This window comes from Vulpes lagopus, chromosome 2, assembly GCF_018345385.1.
Source record: "Vulpes lagopus strain Blue_001 chromosome 2, ASM1834538v1, whole genome shotgun sequence".
Classification (NCBI taxonomy): Eukaryota; Metazoa; Chordata; class Mammalia; order Carnivora; family Canidae; genus Vulpes; species Vulpes lagopus.
In genome coordinates, this window is record NC_054825.1 from 51,752,343 (window position 1) to 51,772,599 (window position 20,257).

A 20,257-nucleotide genomic window follows, 5' to 3' on the forward strand; every position below is an offset into this window, starting at 1 on the left:
GAAGATTTCTCCATGAAGCCCAGCCAGGGGGTACCCACAAACCTAGAGAGGGGAGAGAAAAAAAAGGTTATTTGCCCCTAGAAGGAGAGCTACAATCCCTCAAACCCTCACCTAGAAAAGAGTGATGACAATTCACGCAGGGGCCTTTATGCTAGGAGGCAATTGTTTGTGTTGGAGCAAAACTACCCCTACTACCTGTTTCAGAGAAAAATGCCAGGTCTTGGGAAAAAGTAGTAGAGGTCCTCTGTGCTGTGTAGGCATGCCCAGTTCCTGAGCTGGGTCTACCCAACCCTCTTTGGGATCCCTGCAAGAGATCAGCCAGCGCCCCTCAAGTCTAAGCCTGAGGTGCCAGGAGCTCAGTCATCTATAGTTGGTGTCCCAGGCCACAGAGCTCACCTGGTCAAAGGCAGGAGGAAGATAAGGAGATGTGATTTTTTTAAAAAGAGATTTTATTTATTTATTCATGAGAGGCACAGAGACAGAGAGAGGCAGAGACACAGGCAGAGGGAGAAGCAGGCTCCACGCAGGGAGCCCAATGTGGGACTCGATCCCGGGTCTCCAGGATCATGCCCTGGGCCGAAGGCAGGTGCTAAACCGCTGAGCCACCTGGGGATTCCCAGGAGATGTGATTTTAAGCTTTAGACAAAAACAGGCAGCAGTGGAAGGCAGTGCTAAGAACATCAAGGCTCCTTGTGGGTGTTTTTTCAATTTTTATTTTTAGACCGACTTAAAAAAATTCCACCATATCATCCAGAGAGGACAAAGTTAATGTCCCGATGCTTCCCAGACAGTTGGTGTGGTGGGAAGAACATGGAGGATGGAGTCTAAGGCCTGGATTTCCAGCCCTGCTGCTTTCCAGCTGTGCCACCCTGGGCAGACTGAACCTCACTGCCTCATCCGTGAAATAAGCAGGATAACATATGTGTTGATTATGCAAAGGTGATCCCTGGAAGAACATCTGGAGAAGGGAAACTGAGGTTAGGGACCCCAGGAAGGCTTACTTTTCAGTATATCCTGATCTTCAGTTTAACTGTTTAACCTTTTTAACCTCTGCCATTTCATGAAAGCTTAAATTTATATTTAACTTATGTTAATAGAATAATGATAGTAACAGTAACACCTATGTCACAGGAATGTTAAGAAAGTAAAAAAACACATAAGGTCTATGAGAAGTTTTGTACAGAATCATGTGCTACGTAAGGGTCAATTTTATATAAAATTTTAATTTTATGATTTAATATAAAGGTCTAATTTTATATTCTTCAAGAGGGGAAGAAGAACAGGAAAAGCTCTGAAAAAAATCCTCAATTTCTAAAGGCACTGAGGCCCAGCCAGCCCAAGTAAATATTTATTAAATCTCTATTTAATGAATACAGAATACTATAAAACAGTAACTAGAAACCATTGGTTTTGGGGCACCTGGGTGGCTCAGTGGCTGAGCACCTGCCTTCGGCTCAAGTCAGGTCATGATCCTGGGGTCCTGGGATGGAGTCCCACAACAGGGTCCCTGCAGGGAGCCTGCTTCTCCCTCTGCCTGTGTCTCTGCCTCTCTCTGCGTGACTCTCATGAATAAATAAGTGACTCTCATGAATAAATAAATACAATCTGAAAAAAAAGAAAAAGAAATCATTGGTTTTGCTTTTAAATGAATATACTAGGCATAAGATAAGTAACTCATAGACTCTTAGGTCATTAAAAGTAGAAGAAATTACAGACACCGGTTAGTGCAACTCCCCATTTGAGACAGGAAGAAACTGAGATGCAGAGAGGAGCTGTGACTCGTTTAACATGACACAGCTAGTGAGTGGCGGTGCAGGTGAGCCTTCTAATGCCCCGATCTGAAGCTGGACAGCATGCCACACTGATTAGAGACACAAATGCATTTGTCTTAAAACGCAAAAAAGGAACAAGCAAAAGAAGTACAGAATAAGTACATTTCCTTCTCTGTCCTTGATTCCTGTAACTGTCTTCCCATCATCTCCCTGCAGCTGTCCTGTCCCTCACCTTAAACTCAGCCCTGTAGCAAGCCCACCTGACTCTCCTAAAGAAACTTGGAAGGGTCTCTCTCTGGTGTGCCTGTATTGTATATGATACAGCACTCCAGCGGATCCCTCCTACCTAATCACATCATTTACCTTCAAACCTGGACATCTGAGTGAGCGTCTTCTCGATTCTGGAAACTTGTCAGCATCCAGGGTCTCCAAGAGTAAGTCTGAAGCTGGACAGCAAGGAACACCCCATTCTCCTGACCCCAGCTCCTTGATGGAATCCTAATTCAAGGCAGGGTCGGGTGTGAAGGGCATCTCGGGGGAAGAATATCCGATCCCTGCTAATACCCGCCTCTAAGAAGCTTATCAGGGCATTGTACAAGTTCTGAGTCCCAGCACCCCTGCCAGAGCCTGAGAGGTTGGACCTGCCACCTGGGAAACAGATGGGCTCTCCGTGGCCCCCTGCAGTCAACAGGGAAACTGGAGAAACTTCTCTAACTTGGTTCTAAGCTCTAGGAATCAGAGATGGTGCAAGGTTCCCATGCTTGGGGGTGGGAGAGGAAAGATCTGGAAAGATTCGGAAGGCGCTCTGAGGGAACCAAGAGAAAGTGCCTGGGGCTTAAAAGATCAGAAGACCTCAGTTAACACCAGGCTCTGTGTGTTACTGTGTGATTCTAAATGTAATCTAAATGTAAATGTGGAGATAGTGTTACCACTCCGGCCTCTTGGTAGGGTGGACGTGAGAATCAAAATTAAAAATGAGGCAATATCTATGTTCCATTTCACTGTGAAACCAAAACTGCTCTAAAAAATAAAGTTTATTTTAAAAGATGAAGGGGTGTGGGGGAAATACTTTAAACTTTGAGGCATTTGGCACGTGAAAAATATTTTATTAGGCCCAAGGGAAATCCTTGGTGGGGAGAGCACTGATGGATCTCCCAAGAGCGAAGCGGGGACATCCCTAGATACCCAAGGAATTATGTCTCCAGCTCAGGGCCGAAGGTGTTGAAATGAAGGAAGGGTGAGGCAATGGGAACTCACGACTCTACCCATGGCCTGGAGCCCATTTTAATCCCCTTGCTCGGCCTGATACTTACTGACTGCTCCCTTTCCTCTCTGTCTCCCCCCAGATACACAGATCCCATGCAGTTTTGATTGTTCTCATCTGAAATAGCAGGTAATCCCTCACAGCTTCACCCCTGCCCTACTTTATCCAGAGTGGCCTGTAGGGGTAAGAAGGTACTCAGCTCCCCCTGCTGAAGCACACAGGGGTGCCCACCCCCCTGTGGAAGCACGGAGAGGGGGGCTGACCTCTGCTGGTCACCACATCCTTGCCTTGAGGCTGCTGCAGGCCAAACCAGATTTAGTTACTTCCCTTCCTACCCCAGCTAAAAGCCTCAATCTGGCCCAAAAAGATGGGAGGAAAAGGAGTACCTGGGTGGCTTGGTTGGTTAAGCATTGGATTCTTGATCTCAGGGTCATGAGTTCAAGACCCACATTGGACTTTTAAAAGAATAAAATAAAAGAATCTCAGGGTCATGAGTTCAAGACCCACATTGGACTTTTAAAAGAATAAAATAAAAAGATGGAAAAAGGAACCTAATTCATAAGGTGAAACTATGAGAGAGTTTGGTTTTTTGTTTTTTTTTTTGAATAATGCCTCTATTTCTTAAAATGCTATTTGTCCCATTACAGAAAATTCAGGAGAGGAGCACATTTCCAGAAAAGGAATTCCTTTTCTCATATATTTATAACTGTTACCAAGGAGTTCTTTCTAGCGTCTAACCTAAATCTGACGTGCTGGGGTTGAGCCTGGTTCCTTCTCTCTTGTTCTCGCGGGGTTGTGGCACATTTTGAGATCCACCAGGCTGTAGGAGAGTCTGCTGCTCAACCAAGAGTGGAAGCATCTCACCCGTACTGGCAGGCTGAGTCCGGGCAAGTTCTTTAACCTCTCAACGGCTGTAAATTCCCCCTCCTGTACAGGGAGGGTGAAAACGACACTACCTGCTTGGTAGGCTTGTTGTGAAGACAAAGCAAATGAATCTGTAAAATATCAACAGTGTCTGTACTCCACTTTAGGAGATCACAGCCTCCTGGAGGGACAGCAGTGACCACACTGCCACTGTGTACATGTTAGAGTGATCACCCAACTCGAGTCTGCACCTCTTTCCAGCAAGTGAGCTCCAGGAGGACAGGGGCCTTGCCTGTATATTCAGGACTGAATCCCCAGAGCCCAGAACAGTGTCTGGCACCCAACAAATATATTTGTTGATGGAATGAGAAGGTACATCCCAGGGAGGAGATGCTCAGAGATGGGGTGTCTGACCTCCACAGCCCGGTGGGAAGGTGGGGAGGAAATGCCCACTCACAGAGATAAATGTTTATGGCCTTTCAGAAACAAAATGCTGGAGAAAATCCAGCACCACCGAGGTGGGAAAGTTGATCTACTTTGTTCTACGAAGTTGCCTCGTTTTATACTCTCCCCTGAACAGGGCAGCACGACAGGTAGGGCAGTTCTTGTTCTGACCCTCGAGGAAATGTCACCGTGGGAGGGAGGCAGGGTTTAGAGGCTGCCCAGGTCAGCACGGAGGTCTTTCCCTCCCCCTCTGCTGCTCAAGGCCTGTCCCGTGGATCTATTCGAACAGGAGGAAGAGGGAATGAGATTTTTTTTTTTTGCCTGATATGGAGGGTTTGGGTCTGAGGCTGGTTTTTTTCTGGGTTCACATCAGGAGTTGATAGTGATCCTACAGTCACAGAGTGGAAAATAGACAAGATTTGGCCGGGGTTGCAACATCAAATGCCTTCAGAGCCTGGGTGAATAAAATCAAGTTAAATTAGCTCTATTCAAAGTCAGCGGAGAGTAATGAGGGCTATGTCTGGACAGAGAATGAATGATCCGTCACTAGTCACTCCAATGTAAAACAATTTAAAAATATTAAAAGGTAAACAACATGTGCTGAAATTGACCTGCAGGTACTACCTTGCGACATCTAACAAAGTAACATACCCGACCCGGAGCAAGTCTCCTAAAGTCTCTCAAAGTCAGGTTCCTCATTTGCGCAACCAGAAAAGTAGAGCTTCTTTCTATGTGTAGGTGATGGAAGACTTATAGTGAGAACCTGTGGAAAGCACTTGGATCTGTAGGTACTGAACTGTCACAGCCCAAGACCTTTTGTGCCTATTGTTTTAATTGTTTATATTATATTGTTGATAGGATACTTTTTTTTAAAGATTTTATTTGTTAAAAAAAAAAAGATTTTATTTGTTTATTCATAAGAGACACACAGAGAGAGGCAGAGACACAGGCAGAGGGAGAAGCAGGCTCCATGGACTCGATCCCAGGACCCCGGGATCACGCCCTGAGCTGAAGGCAGATGTTCACTGAGCCACCCAGGCGTCTCTATAGGATACTTTTTAAAAAAGATTTGTTAATTGTTGTTATTATTTAATTTTAGAGAGAGAGCATGAGAGGGAGAGACGCAGACTCCCCACTGAGGGCGAAACCCAAGACAGTAGATCAACACACCCCTCAGATCATGACCTGAGCCAGAATCAAGAGTCAGATGCTCAACCAACTGAGCCATCCAGGCGCCCCTATGGCTGGCTACACAGCTGTCACTGGTGGGAATAAGCAAAATAATCCCCCAAACATCCCACAGCACGTCATCTATCTAAGCCAGTGAATGGAGCCATGGGAGGGAGGCAGGGAGCTGCAATGGGTGACGTTTGAGGTTAGTAGCGGTTCTCAGAGTCAGGGTTTTGGTGTTCTGAGGTGCCCACCCGGGGTGGAGGAGGGGGGGTGCCTGGGGTCTAGAGGAGAGGTCAGACAGGCACTAGCAGAGGGCCTCAGTGTGGCTACACAGGAATCTAGTACCAGTAAAATGAACAACTCCCCACTAAGTAAATGGGAAAGAGCTTATTAAGGAAAACTCACTGTGTCAATCTGATTTTACAGAGGAATACCAACAGTGAGTTGTTTTTTCTCTTATCAGTTGACAAAGACTAAAAAATATAATATCCAGTGCTCATAAAGACACTGAGTTATCAATCTAGTACAGTGGCCACAAGAGACTGTGTTAAACTGTAAGTCAGATCATGTCCCTCCTCTTCTCTAAACTTTCCAGTGCCTTCCCACTTCAGTCAGAGGAAAACTCTCCCTACAATATCTATAGGGCCTATTCCAGCATTGCTTGTAAGAGTGAAAATTGAAATCTATCTAAATGTCAATGGAGGGGCACTTGGGTGGTGCAATGGGTTAAGCCTCTGGCTCTTGATCTCAGCTGAGGTCTTGACCTCAGGGTCATGAGTTCAAGTCCCGCCTTGGGCTCCATGGAGATTGAGCCCCTTGTCCTCAGGTTCCTTGCTAAGTGGGGAGTCTGCTTGAGATTCTCTCTCTCTCTCTCTCTCCCTCTGCCTCTTCCCACCGTGCATGTGTGCTTACACTGTCTCTCTCTAAAATAATAAATAAATCTTTAAAAAAAGAAAGAATGAAAACTAGTTTTGTTTTGCTTTATCTGCTTTCTCATTGAAAGATGCTGCCAAGTTTTAAGAAGGTAAGGGGTGAGCCTGGCAAGATAGATGCAGGCCCAGATCATGAGAAGCTTTTAAATTTTTAGTTTGTAAAGCTTTTCAAAGGAAAGGGTGTCCCAAATAAAGAAGTTCAGTTCTACTTTCTTAGACAAATGTAATATAAAATGTTCTCTGCTTTCCCATTTGACTTTTTTTTCCTGAATAATCTCTTACTTCCTTTTCTTTTCATAAATGCATACCCTGTGTTACATGCCAGACCCTTGGGAACCAATAGTGGGTAAGGCTCACCCCTATTTATAGAGCAGAGATGAAATTAACTGGAATTGGAATTGAATTAAATCCCTTCTTTGTTCAGTGAGTCTATTATTTTAAAGTAGAGAGAAGCTTTGTGATTTTCTTAAATGCTGTGGAAAGACTGAGGAAGATTGAGAGCAATGAAAAGAAAAGGGGTCACAGTTTCATCAAACACACTGCAAGGGAAGAAAGACATGGAGGGAGAACCTAGAGATGCCAAGAGACTTCAGAGATTGCAATGCCTGGGTCTTGGTTCTTGACTCAAACAACCAAAGTTTTTAAAAAGTAAAATTTAAGGGTGCCTGGTGGCTCAGTCATTTAAGTGTCTGACTCTTGACTTCAGCTCAGATCATGATCTCAGGGCTATGGGATCAACCCTCCCTCTCCCCACCTTATGCTCCAAGCTCAGCAGGGAGTCTACTTGAGATTCTCTTCCTCTGCCTTTCCCCTCCACTCACTCTCTCTCTCACTAAAATAAATAAACATATAAATCTTAAAAAAAAAAAAAACCAAAAGGGTGGGGCACCTGGGTGGCTCAGTTGATTGAGTACCCAACTCTTGATTTTGGCTCAAGTCATGATCTCAGGGTCCTGGGATTGAGCCCTGCATCAGGCTCCACATGCCACATGGAGTCTGCTTGAGGTTCTCTCCCTCTACCTCTCCGTCTGCCCCTCCCTGCCGCACATGCATGTGCACTTTCTCTCTCTCTCTCCTCTCTCTGAAATAAAAGAAAGAAATCTTTAAAAAATTAAAAATTAAAAAAATATTTTTGAAGTAAAATCTATGGATATTTTTGAGACTCCTAGATATTTGAAATCTGTGTATTTGATAATATTAGGGACTTATTGTTAATTATTTTAAATTTGATAATGGTATTGTAACTATCGTTTTTTAGGGTTTACATTTTTTTTTCTAAGTCCCTCATTGTCAAGAGAATACAAAACAAGCCACAAACTGGGAAAAAATAATGGTAAAAAATATATTCAATAAATGACTTTTTTTTTTTAATAAGGGAGCTCCTTTTTATTTTAAGATTTTATTAACTTATTAGAGAGAGAGAGAGAGAGAGAGAGAGAGAGGCAGAGACACAGGCCTCTAGAGGGAGAAGCAGGCTCCATGCAGGGAGCCTGACATGGGACTCGATCCCAGGACTCCAGGATCACGCCCTGGGCCGAAGGCAGGCGCTAAACCACTGAGCCACCCAGGGATCCCTCAATAAATGACTGTTATCCAAAATATACAAACAACACTGAAAACTCAATAGTAAAAAAAGATACAATTTGATTTCAAAATGTGCAAAAGGCCTGAATAGTACCTTCACCAAACAAGATATACAGATGGAAAGAAAGCACATGAAAATATGTTTAACATCATATATCATTAGGGAATTGCAAATTAAGACAACAGTGAGATACCACTACCCACCTATTAGAATAGCCAAAATCGAGAACACTGACAACACCAGTGCTGCTGAGGAATAGCAGGAACTCTCATTCACTGCTACTGGTGAATGGTGAATATAAAACGGTAAGGCCCCCTCAAAGACACCTTGGTAGTTTTTCAAAACTAAAATATTCTTACCATATGACCCAGCAATCTCTTTTCTTGGTATTTATTCCAGTGAATTAAAAAACATATGTCTACACAATACCTGTACAATAGTGTTTACAGCAACCTTATTCAGAGTTGCCAAAACTTGGAAGCAACCAAGACGTCCTTCAGCAAACTGTAGTACATTCAGACAGTGGAATGAATATTTATTATTTAGCTCTAAAAAGAAATGAGCTAGTAAGCCATAAACAGACAAAACTTAAATGTGTATTATCAAGCAAGAAAAGGTTCCATACTGTATGATTCCAACTCTATGACACTCAGGGAAAAGCAAAACTATGGAGATGATAAAAAGATTAGTGGTCGCTGGGAGTCAGGGGAGAAGGAGGGATAAAAAGGCAGAACAAGGACGATTTTTAGAGCAGTGAAAATGTCCTGAATGATACTACAAGGGTGGCTAGTGGAACTCCCTTCTGAGCCCCAGTACCTAGTACCTGTGGGTGGCTGAGTACTTCTGTTAGAAACCTTTACTTTACTTAGAGACCAACCCACTCTGCCCTTCCAAGCCTCTGTTGACAGCGGTCCACTGTTCCAGAGCATAAATACATAAATAATGAAAGGATGATGGATTCTGCAAAGGAAGTTATTTATTGATTCCCTTTCATGTGTGTGGAAACATGCAAATGAGGGTCTCTGGAGTGAGAAAAAAAAAAAAAACATTCATTAGCCAGCGATGGCTTGAAAAACATCTGCAAGACCTTCTAAGACTTTGTGTTGATGTTCTCTGATTTTATATTCACTGTACAACCCTCCAATTTTTCATGAGATTCTACTGATAATTGACAAATAAAAACAAAAGACCTCTAACAGTTGCCCTAAGTGACGCAGTCCCCTTGGCAGTTACCTTTTACCAGTTGATTTTAATAAATCGCTCTTTTGCTTCCCTAATCTCCTGAAAGCCTATATTTAGAACTAGGTTAACCCAAAACTGATCACCCACCAGCAAACTGATAAACTTAAGCTTTAGGACTGGGGAAGGTAAGGAATCAGTCCATGGAACCGAGCCAGAACCACCAGGAGAACAGCGACCCTGTGGGCTGGGTAGACAACTCCCTTGTCCACACATTCTTGGCCATATCCCTCCCATGAGGAGGAAGAGTTAGAAACTATGACTAAATAATCAGGATGCTCCCTTACTTCCCTGGGACCCATTGTGTTCAAGCATAATATGGTTTTGAGACAGTGAGGCTAGCCACGTTGGGGAAAGAGGTTCTTTTTTTTTTTTTTTAAGATTTTATTTATTTATTCATGAGAGGCACAGAGAGGGAGAGAGGCAGAGGGAGAAGCAGGCTCCGTGCAGGGAACCCGATGTGGGACTCGATCCCGGGTCTCCAGGATCACACCCTGGGTCGAAGGCAGGTGCTAAGCCGCTGTGCCGTCCGGGCTGCCCAAGGGAAAGAAGGTCTGAAGCAAAAAGAGACAGTCTGTAGGTCCCTGGGCCCTGATGCTGGCGTGGACATTCCCAGGAACCGACTCCTTGGATATAAGCAGGAGGAGAGCGAGAACTGCAAGCAACTGGAACCTTCACTCTCCCACAGAACGAGCTGTGAAAAGTCCGACAGACTGGGTTGTTTAGTTCACAGCATCCTCCCTCCTTGACCCACCCCCCACTCCACCCCATCCCACCGACTGAAAGAAAAAGAGGCAGAGGCCTTTTTGCGTTCTCCCATGCCATCCGGGTGGTACAGCATGATTGACCCAGACCCCGATGGCATCCCTTCAGGCCTAACTCCAGCTTGCATTTCCTGGCTCCCTCCATGGTCACAAAGTTTCTTCTTGCCCCCCCACTTCAAGGACCCTGGATGGGGCACAGGCTGGGACCCTGGAAGTGGGGACACCAGGTGGCCAGAGGCCAGGCAGGCAGGGCCCGCGGCGCCTCGCAGGGAAGTCTCATGCAAATCCCTCGGCAATGCACCTGGCAGAGTGGGGAGAACCCACTGAACCTTCCCGCCTCCCTCAGAGAAGGGGTGGAGGGAAGAACGCGGGCCTCGAGCTGAGGGAGACCCAGAAGCAAAGTGTCAGCTTAGCAATTGGCTCAGGTCAGCTGAGAAAAATACAGTGTGCTGCGGTCCCCGGTCCCCGGTCCCGGGGTGGCTCTGCGGATTGGCGCCTGCCTTGGGCCTTGGGCGCAGGGCGTGACCCTGGGGTCGCGGGATCGAGCCCCGCGTCGGGCTCCCTGCATGGAGCCTGCCTCTGTCTCTCCCTTTCTCTCTCTCTGTCTCTCATTAATAAATAAATAAATAAAATCTTTAAAAAAAAATAAAAATACAGTGCGCTTAGCGCGAGCCCTCCCCAAGCAGGCAGGAATTGTAGTTAAAGAAGCGTTTGCAGAGGAGTTTGCAGAGGCCGTGAGTGAGCGAGCTCTGCAGGGGCGGGGGCGCGCGTGGGCGAGGCTGAGGCCGCGGCGCCAGCAGGCGCAGGTGCGGGGCGTGAGCGCGGAGGTGCCCGAGGTGCCGGGGGTGCGGGAGGGAGCGAGGGGCGAGCCCGCGAAGGGAGAGGGCGGGCGGGAGGCTCGCGACCACCGAGCCCGGGATTGCGGACGCGGGGAGGGGGCGCCCCCTAGCGGCCGCCAGCGCCCCCGCCGCGCCCCCTAGCGGCCCCGCGCGGCCCTCCAAGCCCCGCCCCCGGCCCGTTCGCAGACCGGCTCGGGCTTCCCTTCCGTGGGCGCAGCCTCTTCGTTCCGGCCGCGGAATGCGGGCGGGAGGGTGACGCGGACGGACTGCGCCGGCGATGGCGCGCGGTGAGTGGCGGCCGGGGGCGGCTCGGGCTGTCGTTGGGGCGTTGCTCGCTGGAGCTGGCGGAGCGCGGCCGGGGGCCGGGGGCCGGGGGCCGGGGGAGGACGCTTCCCGCGGCGCCAGTTCCGGGCCGGGTTCCCGGCCTCCGGTCGCTCGGCTGCTCGGGGTCGTGGGCTGCGGCCCAGGCCCGACCTGCCCGTCCAGGCTGGCTGGCGCCGTCGCGGGGAAGGGGCCCGCGGGAGCCCCGGAGGCGGCGGCCGGGCGGGGGCCGAGGCCGGGCGGGGCCGGACGGCGGTGGCGGGGCCCCGAGGGCGCCGAGCTGCCCGCGTCCCTGCGGGGAGGGAGGCAGCAGGTGCGTTCAGGTGGCTCGGCGTCGGGGCCCGGCCAGGCGGCCGGCGGGGGCTGCCCGCGGTCGCCCCGAGCACTGCGTAAACGAGTACTTAGGAGGAAAGAGCGAGAATTAGCCCGAGAAATAGGTCGTGTTTTCAGAAACTAGCGCTGGACTGTGGCGGCAGGCGCAGACTGCGAGTGGGTCCTTCCAGCACAGGCCGCGGGCCGCTCGGTTTCCCGGGACCTGGCCCCCGTCGGGCAGGTGGCAGCGGGGTTTGCAGGGAAGGCGGGACCACCCGCCTGGTCACCTGTTCGCGTTTCTGCGGACTCCTGGGCCAGAGGCGCTTTCTTACACCTGATGCAAATCTGTGTATCCTCTTTCCTAATCTCCTCTAAGAGTTGAGGATGTACTTCCCAGGATCTCCAACCTTGCTTTTTGTTTTTTTTTTTGTTTGTTTGTTTGTTTGTTTTAGGGAGAGAGAGAGAAGGAGAGAACACTCAGGAAGCACTCATCATCAGGGCAAGGGAAATCAGACGGACAGAAACATAAGAGTAGGTAAGGACCCGAACAGGAATGGGCAGGCCCCTAGACGTTCCAGAGCGGTTAGCAGGCTCCAGGCTCAGCAAGGAGCCTCCCCGCAGCTGGATCTCAGAACCCTGAGATCATCATCTGAGCGAAAAACAATAGCCCCCCCCACACACACACACACACACGCACAACCGAGTCACCCAAGCACCCCCCTTCCCACCTTACTTTTTTTTTTTTTTTAAGATTTGTTTATAGTGTGCTCCTGTGCTCAAGGGTGGGGAGGGGCAGAAGGAAATGAAGAGTCTTTCTTTTTTAAAGATTTTATTTGTTTATTTATTTATTTATTTATTTATAAGATTTTATTTATTTATCCATGACAGACCCAGAGAGATGCAGAGAGAGAGAGGCAGAGACACAGGCAGAGGGAGAAGCAGGGTCCATGCAGGGAGCCCCATGTGGGACTGAACCCCAGGATCATGACCTGAGCCAAAGGCAGACGCTCAACCGCTCAACCACCCAGTGACTCAGGTGCCCCAGGAAGAGAGAGTCTTAAGCAAATTTGGTGCTGGGCACAGAGTCTGGTGTGGAGCCTGATCTCACAATCTTTGCTCCCCCATCACAAAACTGAGCCCAAACCAAGAGTCTGCAGCTTAACCGACTGCACTACCCCAGTGTCCCGTCTTTTATTTTTTTTTTAAGATATATTTATTTATTTATTCATGATAGACATAGAGACACAGGCAGAGAGACAGGCAGAGGGAGAAGCAGGCTCCATGTCGGGAGCCCGACATGGGACTCCATCCCGGGACTCCAGGATTGTGCCCTGGGCCAAAGGCAGGTGCTAAACCACTGAGCCACCAAGGGATCCCCATGTCCCGGTCTTTAATAACAGACCTCTATGTAGAAATGGGACTACCATGTAAGCTGGATACTATATGTGGGCAGAGACAGAGGAGTCCTGCTTGAATGAAGAGGAGAGAAGGAAATGTGTTTCTAGTGTCCAGAGTTAAAATTCATCATGTGTTTTGCCAAAAAATGTTCTATCTGGTGATTAAGGGCAGTTAATTAGTCATTACCAGTATTTGTCAAGCTTATACCATGTGCCAGTTACTGTGATAGGTTCTGAGGAGACATTGGTGAGCAAAATCTGACATGGTCCCTGCCCCTTAGTGAGTTTATGGTCAAATGTATAGTTGAACCAGTGTTATACAGGGCCTCACTTCTTGAACAGCACAACTAAGACCCAGAAAAAAAAGAAAAAATATTGAGGAGAAGAAGTAGTACCAAGTTGATACACTTAAGTCCATACATTTGACACTAGAAGAAATCCACAAGCTCTGAGAACCCATAGAGTTTGACTTTGGTCACAGTTTTATTTTTTTATTTTTATTTTTTGGTCACAGTTTTAACAAGCTCAACTACCTGGCTTTGTAGCCCATAGTAGCCAAGACGCAGCAAATTAGAGAGAGGGTGATTTCGGGGAATTACAGAGGAAAGGAGGATGCAAGCTGATGGGCTAAACATTGGTCATAAAAAGAAGGCACCAACACAGAGCACAACATCCTGGATGCCTTGAATACAAGGCATTGTTTCTGTATATGTTGTACATAATCCCTGTTTTATGGGACTTTAATGGTAATTATGTAGAGAAGAGTTAAATGGAAAAGCACAGGCCTAGCAGATTAAACTGGCTTCTTTGCTCTGGAACTTTTCAGCGTCTTTATTAACACCTGAACTCATTTTTCTTGGAGCAACTCTCCAGAACAGTGTTCTGCAGAGCATACTTCAGGGAATGCTGGTGTTAAAAAACAAAAACAAAAACCCCATCAGAGTAACAAGGTGCCAGGCGGTATTGGTGTTAAGAGTGGTGATGCCAAGTCATCATAAGAGTAAATTATGTTTTGCATGGTGTTTAATGAGGCAGAGAAGAGGGATATACATTTTAATTTTGTCTATAAAAATGACTAGACATTTTGGAATTCTAAACAGTCTAGAAAAGTAATTTATAGCCCTCATTTAATCTTTATTGACGTTAGATACATGAGGCATTACTGTATTTGAAATATATCCCAGGCCACTATGTGCCAAAAAGGCTTTCCCTACTTGAGTCCCTGACCCCCATTTATGACACTGCTTTCATGAGCCATTATGTTCTGAGTTCCCCACAGGCTATTTGCAAATGGCATTTTAGAATATCACACATTTGCAGTTGAATATTTTACTGAAACAAGCAGTTTGGCCTCTGTTAAGTGTTTTTGACATGAGTTCCAAAAACGAAATTAGGGAGCATTTAGTTTCCAACCAGTTTTGTCCATCTAGAGTCTTCCTTAATTGTGTATATGCAATAGGAGTTTTATGAAGTTGTAATTAATATATACATACAATTTTCTGACCTGCTTTTCTCAGTTACTGATACCTCATATAAATATTTTTCATGTTTACAAATGTGTCTTTTGTCTATAGCATATGAGATTTCATTAATGTCAATAGACTATAGTTTGCTTATTAACAGTAGGAGTAAACTGTGTCCCCACGAGCAGATCTGTATATCTGAACTCTTTATTTTTGAGAACAGAAATGTTTTCTTCATGCTGATTCTCAATCCATAATTTAAAAGAACTGTTTTTTCCATTTCTTCTGCATATTGACTTTTTTTTAGATTTTATTTAGAGAGAGCATGAACGGGGGTTGGGGGAGGGACAAAGAGAGAAGGAAAGAGGGAAGGAATCTCAAGCAGACTCTGTGCCAAGTGTGGAGCCCAATGCAAGCCTCAGTCCTGAGATCATAACCTGACTCAAAACCAAGAGTCAGACACTTAACCAACCGAGCCACTCAGGCACCCCTCTGCATATTGACTTTTATACACAGTTTCATGAGACCATGCCAGCTATCGTACATGCTCTTTAATTTTGTTCTTTTCCTTCATAGTAAAGCACTGTTGCCCAATTTATGTACAGTGTGTACTACCCGGGCTAAGCAGTAGTTTACCGCTTTTGTCATGCTTAAATGATTTCTAGCTTTATCTTTTTTTTTTTTTTAATTTATTTATGATAGTCACAGAGAGAGAGAGAGAAAGAGGCAGAGACACAGGCAGAGGGAGAAGCAGGCTCCATGCACCGGGAGCCCGACGTGGGATTCGATCCCGGGTCTCCAGGATCGCGCCCTGGGCCAAAGGCAGGCGCCAAACCGTTGCGCCACCCAGGGATCCCAATTTCTAGCTTTATCTAATTTGGATTATGACTCTACTACCCCTTTCATTTTTACATTTTACATTCATTTTAATAATAAAAAAGGGTAACAAGATAATGAAACAAACACACAAATACTGCTGTATTAAGAGTGATGGTGCCCAAAAAGAATAGGTTGCTTTCAAAAAGCACCACCATATGACAGCTAGAAATATTCCTTCATAGATTATTGGAAAGGCGATGTAGGAATGTCTGTTACATTAAGTTGTATAAACTTTGAAATTATGAAAATCAAGGGCCACCTGAATTTAATATATATTTTTTTTAGAAATACGTGGTCCTTGATTTGTGGCCATTTAGCAGGAGATTCTAGGAGTTGTCCATACAGTGAACTAAGCTGCTTGTTCCCCTCCCTCTGAATTCATCACAGTTTTGCCTATACCTCAACTTAAATTAAGTTTGCCTTTACTCATCTGCAAAGTTTGGTTAAAATTAGAGTGGAAAAAAAAAACAATTTTCTCTCTGTAACATACAAGATCTAATCATATTTCTTTTCTACAGCATTTCTCTGTTCATAGCTGTCTGTTTGAATTCTGACTGGGAGCATTGGGATTATTTTCATCATGCCAACAGTGGTGGTAATGGATGTATCCCTTTCCATGACCCGACCTGTGTCTATCGAAGGGTCTGAGGAATATCAGCGTAAGCACCTAGCAGCCCATGGTTTGACAATGCTGTTCGAGCACATGGCCACAAATTACAAGCTTGAATTTACAGCCCTGGTGGTTTTTTCATCACTCTGGGAACTGATGGTTCCCTTCACAAGAGATTACAACACCCTTCAGGTACAAAAAGGAATGAGTTATTGTACGTACAGGGTCCAGATTTTTAGGAAGGAGAACATTGTTATCATATTGCACTGAATGTTTTGAACTTGGACTTTTTTTCTTTTTTAGGATTTATCCATTTATTTGGGGGTCAGGGGAGGAGCAGAGGAGAGAGAAACTCAAAGCAGACTCCACTCTGAGCCCAGTGATCTCATAACCCTGAAATCATGACCTGAGCCAAAACTGAAAGTCAGATGCTCAACCAACTGTGTCACCCAGTTACCCTGTAGAACTTGGGCTTATCTAATGTTAAGTCTACAGGTGTAATATCTGAGTATAGCTATAAAACAAGATTCACAACCAGTAGGCCTTATTATGCTTTTGGTAGAGTTATGAATTCGAGATCTGTGTTTTTGCCTTATTTTCTTTTCTTGTTTTCTGGAGTTTGCTATGAGAAGGAAAACATGTCATGACGTAGTTCCCCATTCCCTAAAATTCCAGGTCTTTAAGTTCAACACTTTATTTTTTCTACTTTCCTATAAAACTTGAAGAAATGAAAAATAGCCCTTCCATATAATAGAGTAATTCAAAATTATGTTTCCTCTGTAACATAGCCTTTGATTTAGATGCTAAGAAATTACAGGTTTGTTTGTTTTTTGTTTTTTGTTTTTTTTAAGATTTTATGTCTTTATTCATGTGAGACACACCGAGAGAGAGAGGCAGAGACACAGGCAGAGGGAGAAGCAGGCTCCATGCAGCAGATAGCCCAATACAGGACTCGATTCCGAGGCTCCCAAGATCATGCCGTAGGCCGAAGTCAGCACTAAACTGCTGAGCCACCCAGGGATCCCTGAAATTACAGTTTTTAAACCTCAGTTGATAGGTGTTACTTCAAAAGGTGTTGTCTATGATATGCCAGAGATTTTACTTTCTGACCACATCTCTAAATCATTAATATTTCCAGCAGTACCTAGTAATAGTGTGGAATTAAAACAGTTTAATAGGGCAGCTGGGGTGGCTCAGTGGTTTAGCGCCACCTTCAGCCCAGGGCCTGATCCTGGAGGCCCAGGATCCCGTCCCACGTCCGGCTCCCTGCATGGAGCCTGCTTCTCCTTCTGCCTGTGTCTCTGCCTCTCTCACTCTCTCTTTCTCTCTGTCTCTCAGTCTCTCATGATTAAATAAATTAAAATCTTTAAAAAAATAAAATTAAAACAGTTTAATACTTACTGGGCAGGTTAGAGATCCAGGATCAGTGTAGTTTAATTTCTTTTTTGAATATAATAAAATTTGGTTAAATCATTTCTTTTATTATCTCACATTTTTTTTTGTTCGTCAAAAGCTTCTTTAAAAAATTGCACTCGGTTTCTTGTAGATTAATAGTAAACAAAGGATTTTGGATATTCAACAGTTCTGAAATTTAAAGAATTGCTATCTGAGTTGTTCAGAGTAGGGGTTAAGTACCAGGTACCCTGAAGGCCAACTGCCTGGTCCTACATCTAGCCTTTGCCACCTCTAGGCATGTGACCTGGGAAGGTTACTTCATCATTCTTTACCTTTGTTTCCTCATTTTAAAAATAGGTTAATAATCTGTAGTTTACAGAGTGTTGAGATAACTGAATGCATGTGAAGTGCCTACGTTGGTGTTTAGAATATAGTTAGTACTCAGTACTTTTTGTCTTTTTTTTTTTTTTTTGCTGTGTTTAAAAGTTCATTTCAGTTACTTTCTTCAGGGTTCTCTTACAAAGCTATGAACTTGGTAGACTGTTCACTCTCACTTGATAAGAAAATGGAATAAAGGGAAGTTTTTTTAATTGTACTTTGTAGTTGAGGAAGCCTATTTTACTGTTTTTCTTTGAGAAAATATGCTTTTGGGCTCTCAGAAAGTGTCCCCTGTGTAACATTCATGCTTTGAACAGTTTATGTTATTTTCTAATAACAAAACAGTATAGAGAATAATGAGCAATTTTATTTTTTATTCAATCAGGAAGCACTAAGTAATATGGATGATTATGATAAAACCTGCTTGGAATCTGCATTAGTTGGTGTTTGCAACATCGTTCAGCAAGAGTGGGGTGGTGCGATTCCTTGCCAGGTAATGATCAATTCCGTTTCGTTGCCCTAAGTTAAAACCATTAACCACTGAGATGATTTGATTTTCTTTAGGTTCTGACACAGCATGCGTTGTAATTTCTAAAAACATTATTGTTATCTTTTTAAAAGAAGGCACTAAATCAACACTGATATGCTCAGGAAATAGCACAATTATGCCTTGAGGCAAACATTTTCCTAGTAAATTGGCTTATTGCAAACTAGTATTGTTTGTATGAAACACGAAGGGCTCACAGAATTTTAGAACACTCCCTAGAATGGGTAATTTTGAGTGATAAAATTATAAACATCAGGACATTATAGTCTATTTTCCGTTATCTCAGTGTAGCATTTATTTAGGAAAAATTTAACCATCTCAACTGAGTTATCTAAAAAAGTGGGGTCTGTGAATGTCATGTAATTGGTTACCCTTTACTTCAAGTCCACAACAGGTCCACATTAGCATCAAAGCAGAACAGAGAATTAGGATTAAAAAGAATTAGGGGATCCCTGGGTGGCTGAGCGGTTTAGCGCCTGCCTTTGGCCCAGGGCACAATCCTGGGGTCCCGGGATCGAGTCCCACGTCGGGCTCCTGGCATGGAGCCTGCTTCTCCCTCCTCCTGTGTCTCTGCCTCTCTCTCTCTCTCTCTATGTCTATCATTCATAAATAAATAAATCTTTAAAAAAAAAAAGAATTGGAAGTTTGCTATAAGCAGGTACAGACATACCTCAGAGATATTGTAGATTCAGTTTAAAAGATTAGAATAAAGCTAACATTGCATAAAGTGAGTCAGTTGAAGTTTTTGGTTTCCCAGGACTATAAAATTGTTTACACTATACTGTAGTCTGTTAAGTGTATAATAGCATTATGTCTAAAATAAGATGTACATACCTTAATTAAAAAGTTCTGTGTTGCTTAAATGCTAACCATCATCTGAACTTTCAGCAAGTCATAATCACTGATCACAGATCACCATAACAAAGATAAAAATAACGAAAAAGTTGAAAATATTGCACAAATTACCAAAATGTGACACAGAGACATAAAGTGAGCAAATGCTGTTAGAAAAATGGCACCGATAAACTTGCTCAGGACCCGGTTGCCATAGACCTTCGTTTTGTAAAAACGCAATATCTGTGACTATATTGCATCAAATCCCAGAAAAGGAATATGCTTGTGCTTTAAGAAATGGTAGTACAGGGATGCCTGGGTGGCTCAGCGGTTGAGCATCTGCCTTTGGCTCAGGGCATGATCCCGGAGTCCTAGGATTGAGTCCCACATTAGGCTTCTTGCATGGAGCCTGCTTCTCCCTCTGCCTATTGTCTCTGCCTCTCTGTGTTTCCCATGAATAAATAAATAACATCTTTAAAAAAAGAAATGGTAGTACATTTTAAAGGAGAAAACAAAAATTGCTAAAAGGAAAGTTACAGTAATCTACAATGGGAGTCAGCTAGCTTTTTCTGTATTTTAGGTTTTGCAGATGTTTGTGACAACTTCCTAATTCCTCTGTCATAGCATGAAAACAGCCATAGATAATAAATAAAAAAATGACATGGCTGGGCTACAATAAAACTTTATTTACAAAACAGCAGTGAGCTATAGTGTATGATTTTTTGTTATATATGGTGAAACACAGATTCTTCAGTAGTGTCAGAGGTACCACCAGTATTTTTTTTTTTTTTTAACTGAAAATAAGACTGTGTTTGCCTGGGGCCTGGGGTAAAGGAAGGGTAGGGAATTGACCCAAATGAAGCATAAGGGAAGATGGGAAGTGACGAGACTGTTCTTCATCTTGATTGTAGAAGTGGTTGTTCACTGAATGTAGTTGTTGGAACTCCTAGAACTGTGTATTAAGGATGAATTTTATTACATGTAAATTATATCTCAGTAAACCTGACTTTTCTTTTAAGTTTGTGTTTTTCTTACTACAAAACCACCTTGTTTTACAGACTATTAACTCTAGGGTTGATGAAGACCCTGAGTGGCTACTAAAAAATTAAATCATTTTAATAAATGCCATAAATGAGGGCATCTGGGTGGCTCAGTGGTTGAGCGTCTGCCTTTGGCTCAGGGCATGATCCTGGAGTCCTGGGATCGAGTCCCGCATCAGGCTCCCCACATGGAGCCTGCTTCTCC

General features: G+C 44.5%; 1 protein-coding gene across 5 annotated transcripts in view; it reads left to right on the forward strand.

The window, feature by feature from the left end:
* Positions 1-11,091: 11,091 nt before the first annotated feature.
* Positions 11,092-20,257, forward strand: part of INTS14 (integrator complex subunit 14) — a 33,016-nt gene continuing 23,850 nt past the window's right edge. The window contains exons 1-4 of one of the 5 annotated variants that reach the window (XM_041743161.1): positions 11,092-11,163; positions 11,962-12,044; positions 15,767-16,050; positions 18,017-18,124. In XM_041743161.1, the coding sequence (XP_041599095.1) occupies positions 15,829-16,050; positions 18,017-18,124 (330 nt within the window). In that variant the 5' untranslated portion in view covers positions 11,092-11,163; positions 11,962-12,044; positions 15,767-15,828. Of the gene's footprint in view, positions 11,164-11,257; positions 11,511-11,961; positions 12,045-15,766; positions 16,051-18,016; positions 18,125-20,257 lie in introns of those variants that run through there. The other 4 variants (XM_041743159.1, XM_041743160.1, XM_041743163.1 and 1 more) reach the window with 4 other exon arrangements.